Genomic DNA, 12,189 nt, shown 5'->3' with positions numbered 1-12,189 from the left:
AACTGCCCAACTGGAGTAATTTTACACAGTAGTTCTCAGTCTTTTCACTTATAGAGTAACCGTAAGAGGATGCCCTGAAAATATGAACCACAGGCAGCAGGAGACGTGTTTATCAGGGGGAAGTTCACCGAGACAGGCAGTTTGTGTTTTTTTTTGGGTCCCCACTGCACACTGCTGTCTGGAGCAGCACCAGGGATCCAGTAGGGCCCGAGCGTCCAGAAGAGGGCCTCAGACCTCGGGCTCTGGTGCTTTCTGTTGCACGAACAGAGAAGCCCAGGCCGTGTATGGGCAGGGACTGGACTGAGCTTGGGACTCACAGGCACTTCTCCATGGAACCAGCACTCAGGGTGAGAGGAGCCCCAGCCTCTCCGCTGCTGCTCAGGGCTGATTCTGAGCTTGGGTTTGTGGCACGTCCTGCTCCGTAGGCCACGGCCCAGGCACCGGGCAGCACTCACCAGCTTTGGCAGCCTTAAGCCCTGGCTGTGGGCAGTGTCCACGACGCCTTGAGTGAGGACGGCCTGCGGGGAAGTGGTCTTGGACAAGTGAAGCCCTCCCTCTCACCACTTTGACAATCAAAATTCTCAGCACTCCCCCTTGCTCCTCCACCTGGAATAAAAGCACAGTTTCTCATGGGATTGCCAATCTCCTCTTTTGCAAACACTGTCAACACCATCTTATAAAAGAAAGGACATGTTAACCCCAATTAACTAAGGAGCACATATTGCAGAGTAAGCAAGTTTGCCCTAAAACAAGTCATACACTGATTCCCATGGACCATCCTCCATCTCTCCATCGTGCTGCTGAGTAGTGAAAAGTCGGTGCTTGAGACTCGTTGGAGAGTCGGAGGGGTATCTATAGCTTAGGAAACAGGAATCTGTCACCTCGGTGTCCAGTGCGGGTGAGGAGGCAGCGGGTGATGGGTCTGTCCTATCAGTGAGGGTGTCCTCTGCCCCCGTCCCCTTTCAGTCCCTTGTATCCCTGCCATGCGAGGGATGGCGGCAGTGCTGAGGACACTACCCAGCTTCCTGATAAGTTGCCAACAGAATTGCCCCCGGCTGACAAGAGGGTCACCTGGAAGCCAGAGGGTCCAAATCCTCCCGGGAGCACTTTGCTTTCTACCAACGGCTTAACAAGGGTCTTCAAAGAAAGCCGCTTTTAGCTGCACGTTCATACAAGTTGTCTGCTAAGATATGTGTGCAGTCTGAGACTTGGAAAATGGTCTTGGAGAAACATGCCGTTTTGTAGGTAAAAACCAACCAGGGGATCCGGAGTTTCAATGTCTGTCAAGTCTGTTTGCCCAGCCAACGCAGAGGGTGGTGGACACACGTGGTCACTGCTTTCACCACGATGGCCTTGGCCTGGCATCACTGGCCGAGCTTCGCTGTGGTGAATATTATGTGCAAAGGTGCCCAGCTCCTACCCGTGCTGCCCAGGAGGTGAGGGACCTCCTCTGCACACCTGTGGACCGTGGTCATTTCCCTGACTCCGTGAATGTGTCATTTATCTAACCTGTTATTTCTCCATGTTTTCATTGCAACTTTCAATTCCCCCATTTCTGTTTTCTTCTTTTGACAGACGGAGAGCACTACTGAAATTCTTCATCTTACAGCCCACGTTCCTTGACGTTAAACCAGGATTTTTTTAAAGTCCTTGGTCTTGTTTCCTCGAAGGCTTTCTAGGGGTCAATGCCAGTGGGTTGGTGAGGTTGACACCACAGAGCCTGACAAGATGCCACATTCTTCTACACAGGCCTGGGGCCCGCTCTGGTGTCTGGGGGGAGAAGGCCGGGGCTGCCACACAGGAGACAGGAATGCAGGTCAACTACAGGGGTGAAGCACGGGGATGAGGCCCTATGCCAGGAGCAGTCCAGCTGTGAGCCACTTTCTGAGAAGAGGACTCTCAGTGAGGGATGACCAGCGCCTCTCAGGAGGAGTGAGGAGCCACAGCTGACCGTGTCCACAGAGCCTGTGGCCTGCAAGGGGCACCTGTCAGCACATCTGTGGGGCTCAGGGGTCAAAGGGGGCCATGGGCAGCCTCTCCAGGGATGTCATCTTACCTTGGGCTGTGGCCTCCGACCCTCAGGCCACCACCGTCCACCTATTTCTGGGTTCCCAGCCCAGCAAGGCGCAATCCTGACTTACCTATAATATAAAATGAACTCTTACAACTCAACAATAAAACGCAAATACACCAACGAAATATGGGCCAAGAATGAATATATATGGCTCCAAAGTAGATATGCAAATGGCCATTAAATACATGAAAATATGCTCAACATCAGGAAAATTCAATCCCAACCCATAATGACATGCCATTTCAGAACCACGAGGATGGTGGGTGACTGGTCTTGCTCCTACGTCACTGGCATTTCCCAAGGATGCCACGGCTTCTTCAGGGGATTTATTCCAAGTGGTGAAGGAGGAGGGCTCTGGAGCCAAACCTGCATGGTGCTGACCAGGCTTCCCCAGTTCCTAGTGTGTGACCGGCACTCAGCCCCCTGACCTCCCTGAGCACTATTCGTCACAAAAAAAGGGTGATGCGTGCCTCGCTCCAGCTCTCTGTGGAGACACAATGAGCTCCAAGGAAGTAGAGCACCAGAGAGCACCGAGCACACGGGGAGCATCTGCTGTTATGAGCATCCTGATTCACTTGGAGGTTTGACGGGATGACATTGTCCTCTTCACAGATGCTACTTCAGTCACTACTAACTCCTTCCTGATTGCTACCACATACACTGTCCTTGCACAAGGTCACGTCAAGTTTGTTTTTCTGTAATAAAGAAGGTTGGCTGCAATGAAAATTTGAGATATCTCCTCCTGTCCCTTCCCCTTGCACCTACCTTAGTGTCTTCCAAAGACTAATGTGCAAATCTCTGCAAGATTCCATGTGGCCCATGGAGTTGCACTCTCGTCGTGGAAGGAGAGGCGATGGACCTGCAGTCGGCCCCACTGTGCAGGTGCAGGGGAGATTTCAGGGTTCACCGAGCTCAGGGTGGGTGCAGCACCGGTTCTGCCTCCTCCTGGGAACTGATCGTTCACAAGGACTCCAGGGGCAGGAACAGCCAGGCGAGTGAGGACAGGAGCAGCCACGTGTGAGCACCAGGTGTGAAGCTGATGATGACTCCCATCCTAGTCTGAGGGCCCAGCTCCCACAGGGAAGACCAAGCAAGTTCCCTTCAAACACGACTCACTCAGTGTTCCTAACGATCTGAGAGGGGGGTTTGTCACCCTGTTTCGCCACAAAGACCCTGAAACCAGAGAAGTCATGGGACTAAGAGGAATTAGTGAACGGAGGGTCCAGGCTCTGCCCGTCACTCACCACATTGCCTCCATTGCGTGCCACGGGCACCGCCCTGGACAGGGACACAGAGGGTGGGAGGATAGGAGTATACTCACCCACGAGGGGTGGCAGCATCTGGACCAGCCCCACAACACACTCGGAGTCCGGCGCTTCTGAGCCTGTTTCTCTGTGTTGAGGCCCAGCTGGACAGGGAGGGGCCAGCAGCTGGGGTTCCTTGGTCAAGAAGAGAAATCTCCTTCTCAAAGGGTCCAGGAGCCCTGAGAGATGTGGGTGCTGCCCACTGCCCGGGAGGGGAGAAGGTGAAAGAGGAGGACCTTCGGGCTGGCCTGTGATTCCATGGGGGGTGAACGGGTTCCCCGACACGAGTCCATTCTCACCCAAGCTCTGTGTGGGGGTCGAGCAGAGGGCCTGTGCAACTGGGCAGCTTTAGTCCCATCCCATCACTGCTGATGGACCACTGCCATGGCCCACAGCTTTGCATGCTGGGCAGAGCAGGGGCCACACTTGGGGTGACTGAGCTGTCCTGACCCCACCTGGGCCTGATAAGGAATCAGAGCTTAGAACCTGGAGAAGAGGCCTTGGCCCAGAGGAAAGGGGGGTCAGGGCCAGGGTGTGTCCGTGTGGGACAGAGAGTCGGGTTAGGGCTTGGACAAGGCTGTTATGGGAGACAGTAGGGTGTGCTCCCTGGCTCAGCACCTGTCCCTCACCGTTTGTTCATCTCTCTTACAGCTGGGGTTCAGCTGCCCTGTTCTGACCATGGGGTCTGTGCTAGTGCTCACAGCAGGTCAACTGAGGCCTCCCCTCCACTCAGCCTGAATCCACAGCACTCAGCCCCAGGGTGCACACGCCTCGACCCCCTCCCGCGTTCCCTGCTGGGTGTGCTGTGCTTGTGAAACTAGCTCGCAGCTTGTTAGTAGGAACTGTCTTCAATGCGAATATAAATGTGTGTCTGCATCTAGTCACACAAGAGTCCGGCCATTGTTGGGAGAGAAGGGACAGCAGCTGTGGGGTGTCCCTGAAGACCCTTGGGCCCTGAGCCCAGTCCCCCCGGCCCCAGCAGATGGGTCCTCCTCCCTGGATTGGACAAGATGCTCCCAAGAGAAAGCCCTCAAGGGACTTGGTATCCTCCTCGCCCTCTGTCATTTCTGGCGTACACACCTTAAGGAGGAACCCCCTTTCTCTCTTCTCAGTCCACTCCCTCTTGTTCCGTCTTCACCACCTCCACCTCCCTCCATAGTCAATCACCCCACTGAGACCAGAGGATGCTTCACCTGCAACGAGGCACAGAGGCAGAGAGCCTGTCCTCTGAGGCCCAGCCTTTTCCTCTCCGACCAGGCCACCCACACAGGAAACCCTGGAAGAGCTGAGGATAGCCCAGCCCCGTAGTCTGACTACATCCAGGAGGCACAGAGAAGCTCCCTAAACACAAGGGCTGACTCTGTTCTGGAAAACTGGTTAATGGTCCAGAGGGATGAAAGCCTCAAAAGCAGGTCCCCCATCCCCAGAGGGTTCAGGGTGCAGATGATGATGGGAGATCCCTCACCCAGCCTGGTCTTGGGAGTAGGGATGCTACGAGGGGTTCCTGGTGATTAGAGAGCTGTATGATTCCAGGAGCAGTCTGCAGGAGGTCCTGTCAACCTGGAGGAAGGGACTAGAGGGTCACCTGTGTATCCATAGTGCCCATGACCTTCCGCATCCTTCCTTCCTCTCAGGTCCCTCTCCACGGAGCAGCACGGACCCGAGCATGGAGACAGCGGCTCCCAGAACACTTCTCAACAAAACCATCTTTATTCATAATTTACACACGATACCCCAAAGATGCCGCTCCTACCCCACCCCTACCCCTACCCTAATGGTCTGGCCCTCCTTCTATCCCTCCCTCTCTCCCTCCCTCCCACGTCAGTAGAATAGCCAGGATCAGGCCTAGTATGAGGAGGGGTCCCTTTGGCTCCTGTGGGGAACAGCCCCGTCACATCTGATCTGGCCCCTCCGGGGGGCTGGCACCAAGAGGAACACCCCAATGCTCCCTACTGGCTGCAGTGCAGCTTTCTTCTCTTCCCCATGATAAAGGGGTCCCACTTTCTCTTTTGAGGCTGTGAGGAGCAGATTGGCCCCAGAGCCAAGGCTGGCCTCCCAGAGACACTGAGGTCCGTGCCGAGACGTGGGGTCTTCTCAGCAGGAGCTGGGTCTCCATCCAGAGCACGCTTCCTAGACTTGGCAGCTGAAGGGTCAACTCGGCTGAGGCCTAGTCTCTGATGAGACAGGGACTGAGGAGCTCCCCGGTCCCCCCGACCTCCAGGGAAGACAAGACCTGAGGCAGAGACAGGACTCTCGGGGAACCGCCAGGGCAGCAGGCTGTTCTGAGAGTCCAAGAGGAAGGACAGGCTGGGGAGCACTTCCTCCTCCACACCGCACCAGTCCGCTGGCCTGTGAGTCTCCGCAACAGGACAGGTCTCTCCGGGAATGGAGGTATCCCTGGGTCCCTGCCGTGAGGCAGTGCGCCTGGGACCGTCGGGAGGAGAGGGGGGCCATCGAGCCCGGAGTGCTGGGGACTCCTGACATCCTGAAGACACATCAAAGACTTTGGGCCTGGACAGGTGGGCGTCTGCTCGACAGTGCCTTTGAGGGTCCTTGAAGTCAGCCTCTGGTGGGCAGGCTATGTCACTGACCCCCAGCTGGGGGCCATAGTCATGCCTCCTGGCATCTTCACTGGCCTCAGATACAGAAGGAGGTGAGTCCAATCGGGGTTCACGATGGCTCTGGGGTGCCTGTTCACTCTCCTCCCCTTTCAAGGCCAGCTGGGAGGGAAGAGGCAGACAGTGACTGCTCTGCACACATTTGTGAGAGGAGGAGGAGCAGCAGCAGCAGGGCTGATGGGACAGTGGCATTGGAGAGAGGAGGGTAGTGGGGGACCCTGGGACTCAAATGCAAAGACACACCTGTGGCTCTCCTGCCGTCATCCTGTGCCACATTCCCAGCTTTGTGTCCTCCCCTCCTCTTCTGGGTACCCCATCCACCCTTTCCTATAGTCCTCTCCTTCCTGTCTTCCTGCAAGGCACCCACGCCACAGCTGGGCCCCTGCACACTGTGCCTACAGGCACGGGAGGGGTGGGCAGAGTCATTGGGTCCTCCCTGGCCTGGTTTACCTGGGTGCTCCCTCCCATGGCTCACCTGACCCGACCCCATACCTGGAGTCCCTCCCTTCCTGACTCAACCAAGGTCCCTCCCTCCCCGGTTATTTCTGGGGTGTCTCCCTCCTCTAACAAACCAGAGGTCCCTCCATCTCTTGGCTTACCTGGGCCGCTGTGAGTGCTTCCTCCTGCTTCAATTCCTCAGCTAAGGCTGCGGGATCCAGCTGTGGTTCTGAGGAAAGCAATTGTTCCAGGAATCGGGGGTGAATGACCTCCTCCACCTGGAACAGAAGGAAGAAGTTGTGAGCAGTGTTGGAGTAACCTGTGAGTCGGCAGGACCGGGGGAAAAGTGAAAAACCTAGGACCCACCGCATCCTCATGCAGAAGATGAGTGTTTTACACTGTCATGGTCATCACACACACACACACACACACACACACACACTCACAGCCACGCCCACACACAACTCAGGAACCCAGAGCTGGGTGCCAGAGTGCCACTCCCTGGAATCTTTTAGACCCCAGAGCTCTGAGCCAGCCCACCTTGGTGTCGAAGTCTTCCTGGGAACACAGCTCGTCAATGTAGCTCAGGAGACCCGGGGCCGGGTAGGTCCCATCGTCATCCTGCTGCGGCTCCTTTCTGTCTTCTTCCCATTCTCCACCTGGCTCTCCGGTGGCTGAGTGGGCCGACCCCAAGAGCTCATCCATGATGTCCATGTACTCTCTCACGGCCTCAGGGGGAATCTCCTCTGGTGTGTTGGTCTCCCGGGGCCGCTGGGCTCTGTGTGGTTGCGGGCCGGCAGGATGGGCTCTGGGTATGGCCGTCCTGGGAACGCACGCTGGGGAGGAGCGGAAGGAGGAGGGAGCGTGAGGGCCTCCAGCTTCCACCTCCTGAGCATGAGATGGTGATAGCAGTGGGACAGCAGTGTTTGGGGGATGCTAACATGAGTGCTCTCGGGTCGGGACCACCTGAAGTCCTGTGACTGTGGGAGGGGACAGGGAAGCATGTAAGAGAGTCACATGTGAGTAGGTGTGCAGCCACAGACACTCTGAGGGGCATCCCATCCAACCCGCTTCTTAGCTGACTTCACGTTGCATCCTGTGACAGGGAGTTGGGAGAGGGGTTACGAAACTTGACCAGGTCCAGACCCCGTGGTGGCAAAGGGCACCTGAGACCCTGGCTCCCATGGCTGTTGTGATTGAGAGCAATGACCCTTTGAAGAAAAGGACCGATGTGGGAACAATGGCTGGCCCTGAGCCCCAGTTGCCTTTGGCCATGGGAACTCGGTGCCCTACCTGGCTGCGAGCCCACCAGTGGGGCTGGGGGCTCCCAAGGATCAGGCTTTGGTGGGGCAGCGGGAGGCAGGCCCTGCTCCGCCTTCATCCACTGCAACTTCCGAATCTGCATCTCCTCCTCCTCAAACTCCATGAACCTGGGGGAGAGGGAGGCATGAGCCGGCTGAGGAGGACGCCGGCCCGGAGCCCAGCAAAGGCAGCAGCTGTTGGAGGGATGGCAGAGCAAGTGCCTTGACGCTGTGAGGGCCCTGTGCTGGCCGAGACCCCCTCCTCCCAACACCCTCTCTGAAGAGCACCACCAAAGCGGACCCTGCCTGAAGTCAGCCCACCCCCGCCCTGCAGCCCTCGGGACCCCAGATGCTGGCTCACTTTTCTGCCATCTCGTAAAAGATCATCCGGTCAAAGTTGCTTGTGTGCTGCCATTCCCGCATGGCCCGCTTCAGTCCGTTCTCCAACGTCATGGTGGGCTTCAGACGGGACAGGGACCGGAGCACTGGGCTGTAAGCCCTCAAGGTCAGTCACGGTCTACAGCCCGGCGTCCACCCGCCAGACCCACCCAGCTGTGTAGTGCACCCGGGCCCCCCACAGCATGACTGATGCAGGTGTGGGAGGAGGAGTCTGGGTGTGCAAAGAGAAGCCCCCCACTACTGTCGTTGCTGCCTCACATTCACACCGGCCCATGAGCCTGGACCTGAGGCTGACCGTGCACTCGCACCCTATAGCAGGGACACTCTGGCTTTGGGAGGTCTTTTCCTCTTCAAGATTGCCCGTTCGTGCCATAATCACTATCATTAATGAGGCATGGCCTGTGCCAGGCAATCTGAGAACACTTCAATGACTAACCCAAGGAGTCTCCTCTGCAGTCCTCTGAATTAAGTAGAATTGTCCCTTTTTACAAGGGACCAAGCGTGCGGAAGGAAATGCCTCCCAGAGTCACAAGTCAAGTCGTAGTAGGAGCTGGACTCAGGCTGCTGGGGTCAGTTGAGACACGGCACCTCAGAGGAGGTCATGAACGGGACATGTGATGCGGATTACCAAGAATGCGCCTTCTCAGAGCGTGGACACCACCCTCAGACCTTCCTTGCTGTGTCCCAGGATAAGGCGCCCTGCATGCCCAACCGCCGTCCCCTCTATGTGAAAGCTCCAGCCGAGCTCCCCGTGCCCCTACCCAGTGCACTCACATGAGGAAGCAGGAAAGAGCTTCTGCGTCGGAACTCTGGGGTAGGTGTCTCCAGGCCAGGGCCTTGAAGCGCTGCCAACACCGGAAGTTCTCATACACACTCTTGGGGTTACCGCAGTTGTTCGAAGCAGCCTTGGAGCGGGAGGTGGAAAGGCCACCCTCTCTGGGAGCCCCATTTGGCCATGGCCCAGCACTCACTGGGGAGACGATGGAAGCCAGCGGGGCAGCTGGTGGTGGGGCCTGAGGAGGAAGGCCTGGGCACCAGCTGCCCTGGACAGCCTGGGTGCCCCCAATAGCCGGAGCGAGCATAACGGTCTGCAGCGCAGAGGCTGTGAAGAATTGGGGTGCAGGACACACAGCACCCCCACCGAGGGCCCCCGGAGCACTGCAGTTGAGCGGGGCCTGAGTAAGGACCAAGGTCTGAGTCTGGGGCAGCTCTGCTCGTCCCACTTCTGATCCGACCTGGACAATGATGTTGCCGGCCCCAGTCCCTGTGGGGCCATGGCCAGCATCTCCTGCCACCGAAGGTGTCCCAGGGAAAGCCGGCAGCACCACGGGCTGGCCAGGAGGAAATGACGGTGTCATGAGGGGCGGCAGGTAATGCTCCCCAGGTGGCCAGTATGCGGGGCCAGCAGTGGGTGGCGGAAAAGGCAGCGCCATGAAAGGAGACATGGAAGCACCAGGGCTCGTGGTCTCTGCCGGTCTGAGCCCTGCAGATGCTGTTGAGACAAACGAAAGGGGTGAATGGAGTAGGACAGTCAGTAACCAGGACAGAGGCGCTCTGCGTCCCCTTTAGCCACAGGGGACTCGGAGCGATGAGTCTCAACAGGTAAGGACCCTTTGTATGGGGAAGCTGCAGTTTGCAAATGCCCTTGGGTGATTTTCATGCTCTGACCTCAGCTTGAGAATTATTCCACTGGGGAGTATGCGCCTGTGCACCAAGGCTCCCTGAAATCACCCCGCCAGCTCTGAGTCTCGGAGCCTCCTAAGGATTCCCTCACCTCTGACCCTGCCAGCCTCAGAGGCTGTCTCCCGAGTCATGAAACTGGGCAGACATCTGCTCTGTGGAAAATGGCCATAGACAGACTCATTAGAAGATAGGGACCTTCTCCAAGGTAAGTTGTAGGCACCCAAAGTGCCTTCGTGAACAGGCAGTGTCTAAAATATTAGCGCCCCATCTCCCCCTCAGTCTTCCTTTTCCAGAGGCTTGATGTAAATCACCCTCCTTCTTCCCTGGCCAAGCACAGAAAACAAAACTCTTGAGTAATGGCTCTCCACAAGGAAGACCCAGGAGCCCTGATATAACCCCTAAACACCCCAACCTGGCCTGTACGCACAACTCAGAACCAACCACAGCAAACACTTAACATGGGACAGATTCTGCCACTCTATCCCCCATGCTCAGAGTCGTTGCCACCACTTAGCAGCTCTGTGCCCAGGAGAGGGGTCTGCGAAGTAGGCGTTGTGTCCCTTAGATTCTGTCATTTCACAGCCAGCAATGGCTGCCGAGGATTAGAAAAGGGCCAGGCAATGGAGAGCAGTGAGGCTGTCAGTGGAGGTTTCCAGAGATTTCCATAGCTGCTGTCACGTTAGATTGGTTGTAGGTCTGCAGACTGTCCGTGGCCCTTCCCCTCCCAGCTCCCAACAGTGAAAAGTGCACACACAGTAAACCAGGTGTCACTGGGACAGAGTTATCTGGGACACATTCCTGTTCAGAGGAACTCATGCAGACCCTGTTCCAGGAGAACAAGGTACACACCACATGCACCTAACTCATCAGGACAGGTGTCCTAGCACGTTTCATAATAAGATAGAAGATCGTCTTCCTGCTTCTGTGCTACTCTCCTAGCCCCCTGAGAAAAGCAATCCACCTTCACAGACGTTCCACCAGAAAACCAACTACCATCCCCATCCGTTCCCTGTCCATGAAGTAGTGACATGGAATTAGAGCAAACCCTCATCTCCAAGGTGCAACGCAGGCCTGAGGAGACGCAACATGATCAAGTAGGTCTGAAGAACTGATTTACACCGAGGGAGAACAGTTCAGAACGACTCACGGAACCCAGCCCCATCTTGATGGAAGTTACACGGTGACCCTGCCCCTGTTGAATCCAAGACAACAGCTACCTGGACTGAGAAGGAGTGAGCTCTGGGCAGGAAAGAGTGAAAATGCTCTGGATTGCAGCAGTTAGAGTGCCTTCCAGCTTGGCCCTCGGCGAGGAACATTTCACTGTAGACCGGGCCACAGGCAGCCCCACTGGACAAGTCTCCGGCTAAGACCACCTCTCCCCACTTCCCCATTCGATCTAATGTGCTCAGTTCACAGCCCTTAGAAAGCTATTGTGGGGCAAGCTCCAGCTGCCTGAAGAACAGGACACAGGGTTCGGCTTTCCCCGTGACCCTCCCGGTGCCACCAGCACGACATCACCCACTACACCCCACACACGCATGTCCAAGTGGCTTGTCTCCCCTCTAGAAGGAATCAGTGTGTCCGCTGCCGTCCTTTCTCCATAGCCAGACGTTTCCCCCGAGTTGTCCTGATCCACCTCTTAGGAGCTCTCCTGTCCTGCGCTGTCTGTCACAGGTTTCCACTGGCTCCCAGCCTCCCCAGGTGACGTGTCCTTGGAGGTCCAGTGCTAACCCCTTCCTCTACTCAGTCCAAACTCTGTTTCGCCTACCCAAACTATGTCACACCTATATCCCAACCATTGGAGGGATGGCAGAATCTCTAAACATGCCCCCCTCCAACCTACCCGCTTACCTCCTTTTGAAGTCATCCCCGCAGACCGAGACACTGACCGCACTGCCTAGTAATGCTCCACAATCAAAAAAGTCAAGTCCAAGACCCAGAGAGAGTGACCTGCTCCAGCAGATGCTCAGCATCCAAATGAAGGAGGGAAAAGTTTGAATTTAAACAGTAGAATGTGGTGCTCAAGACATTCTGCAGTGGGGGAGGGGTGGAGGGGAAGTGGGCCTGGGTGGGGGTGGGGAGACATTCCGTGAAGGCCTCTGGCAGGTAGGCAAGAACCAGAAGCATCTTTCAAATTGTACAGTGACAACACAACTGGTGTGTGCCTCTTGAGGCAATTTATACGTTGCTTTTATAGATTCAGAGCACCAATGTTTTACTAGATGTTCTCTTTGTTTCAATTCTTTGTCCATCATCCTACTGGTAGTTTTGTGTCCCTCAGCATGCTTTCTACCTGGCTCTCGGCTTCCTTCAACACAGGCTACACTTTCTGAACAAAATTCACAACACATAGTCTAAATCCATGGGTACTG

The 12,189-nt window shown here is 56.2% G+C and overlaps 1 protein-coding gene across 1 annotated transcript; it reads right to left on the bottom strand.

Moving 5' to 3' along the window:
- Positions 1-5,327: 5,327 nt before the first annotated feature.
- On the bottom strand, positions 5,328-11,684 carry LOC141569904 (NUT family member 2G-like). Its single transcript, XM_074324392.2, has 7 exons — positions 11,669-11,684; positions 8,909-9,626; positions 8,097-8,225; positions 7,728-7,864; positions 6,975-7,270; positions 6,569-6,712; positions 5,328-6,098 (listed from the first exon to the last, which is right to left on the bottom strand). Exons 1-7 carry the CDS (start codon positions 11,682-11,684, stop codon positions 5,328-5,330), a joined length of 2,211 nt encoding a protein of 736 aa, XP_074180493.2.
- Between the last annotated feature and the right edge of the window lie 505 nt (positions 11,685-12,189).

Source organism: Rhinolophus sinicus, chromosome 16 (assembly GCF_057876585.1).
Source record: "Rhinolophus sinicus isolate RSI-liver-muscle chromosome 16, RSI-T2T, whole genome shotgun sequence".
Taxonomy (NCBI): domain Eukaryota; kingdom Metazoa; phylum Chordata; class Mammalia; order Chiroptera; family Rhinolophidae; genus Rhinolophus; species Rhinolophus sinicus.
The sequence above is the reverse complement of the archived record's forward strand: the minus strand, read 5'-3'. Positions and strand labels throughout refer to the sequence as shown.

Coding starts and splice junctions, on each gene's coding strand:
- LOC141569904 (XM_074324392.2), bottom strand. Junction 7,271..7,727: donor ACTGGTGGGCTCGCAGCCAG/GTAGGGCACCGA, acceptor GCTCCTCCCCAG/CGTGCGTTCCCAGGACGGCC. Junction 6,713..6,974: donor AGGAAGACTTCGACACCAAG/GTGGGCTGGCTC, acceptor CTTCTGTTCCAG/GTGGAGGAGGTCATTCACCC.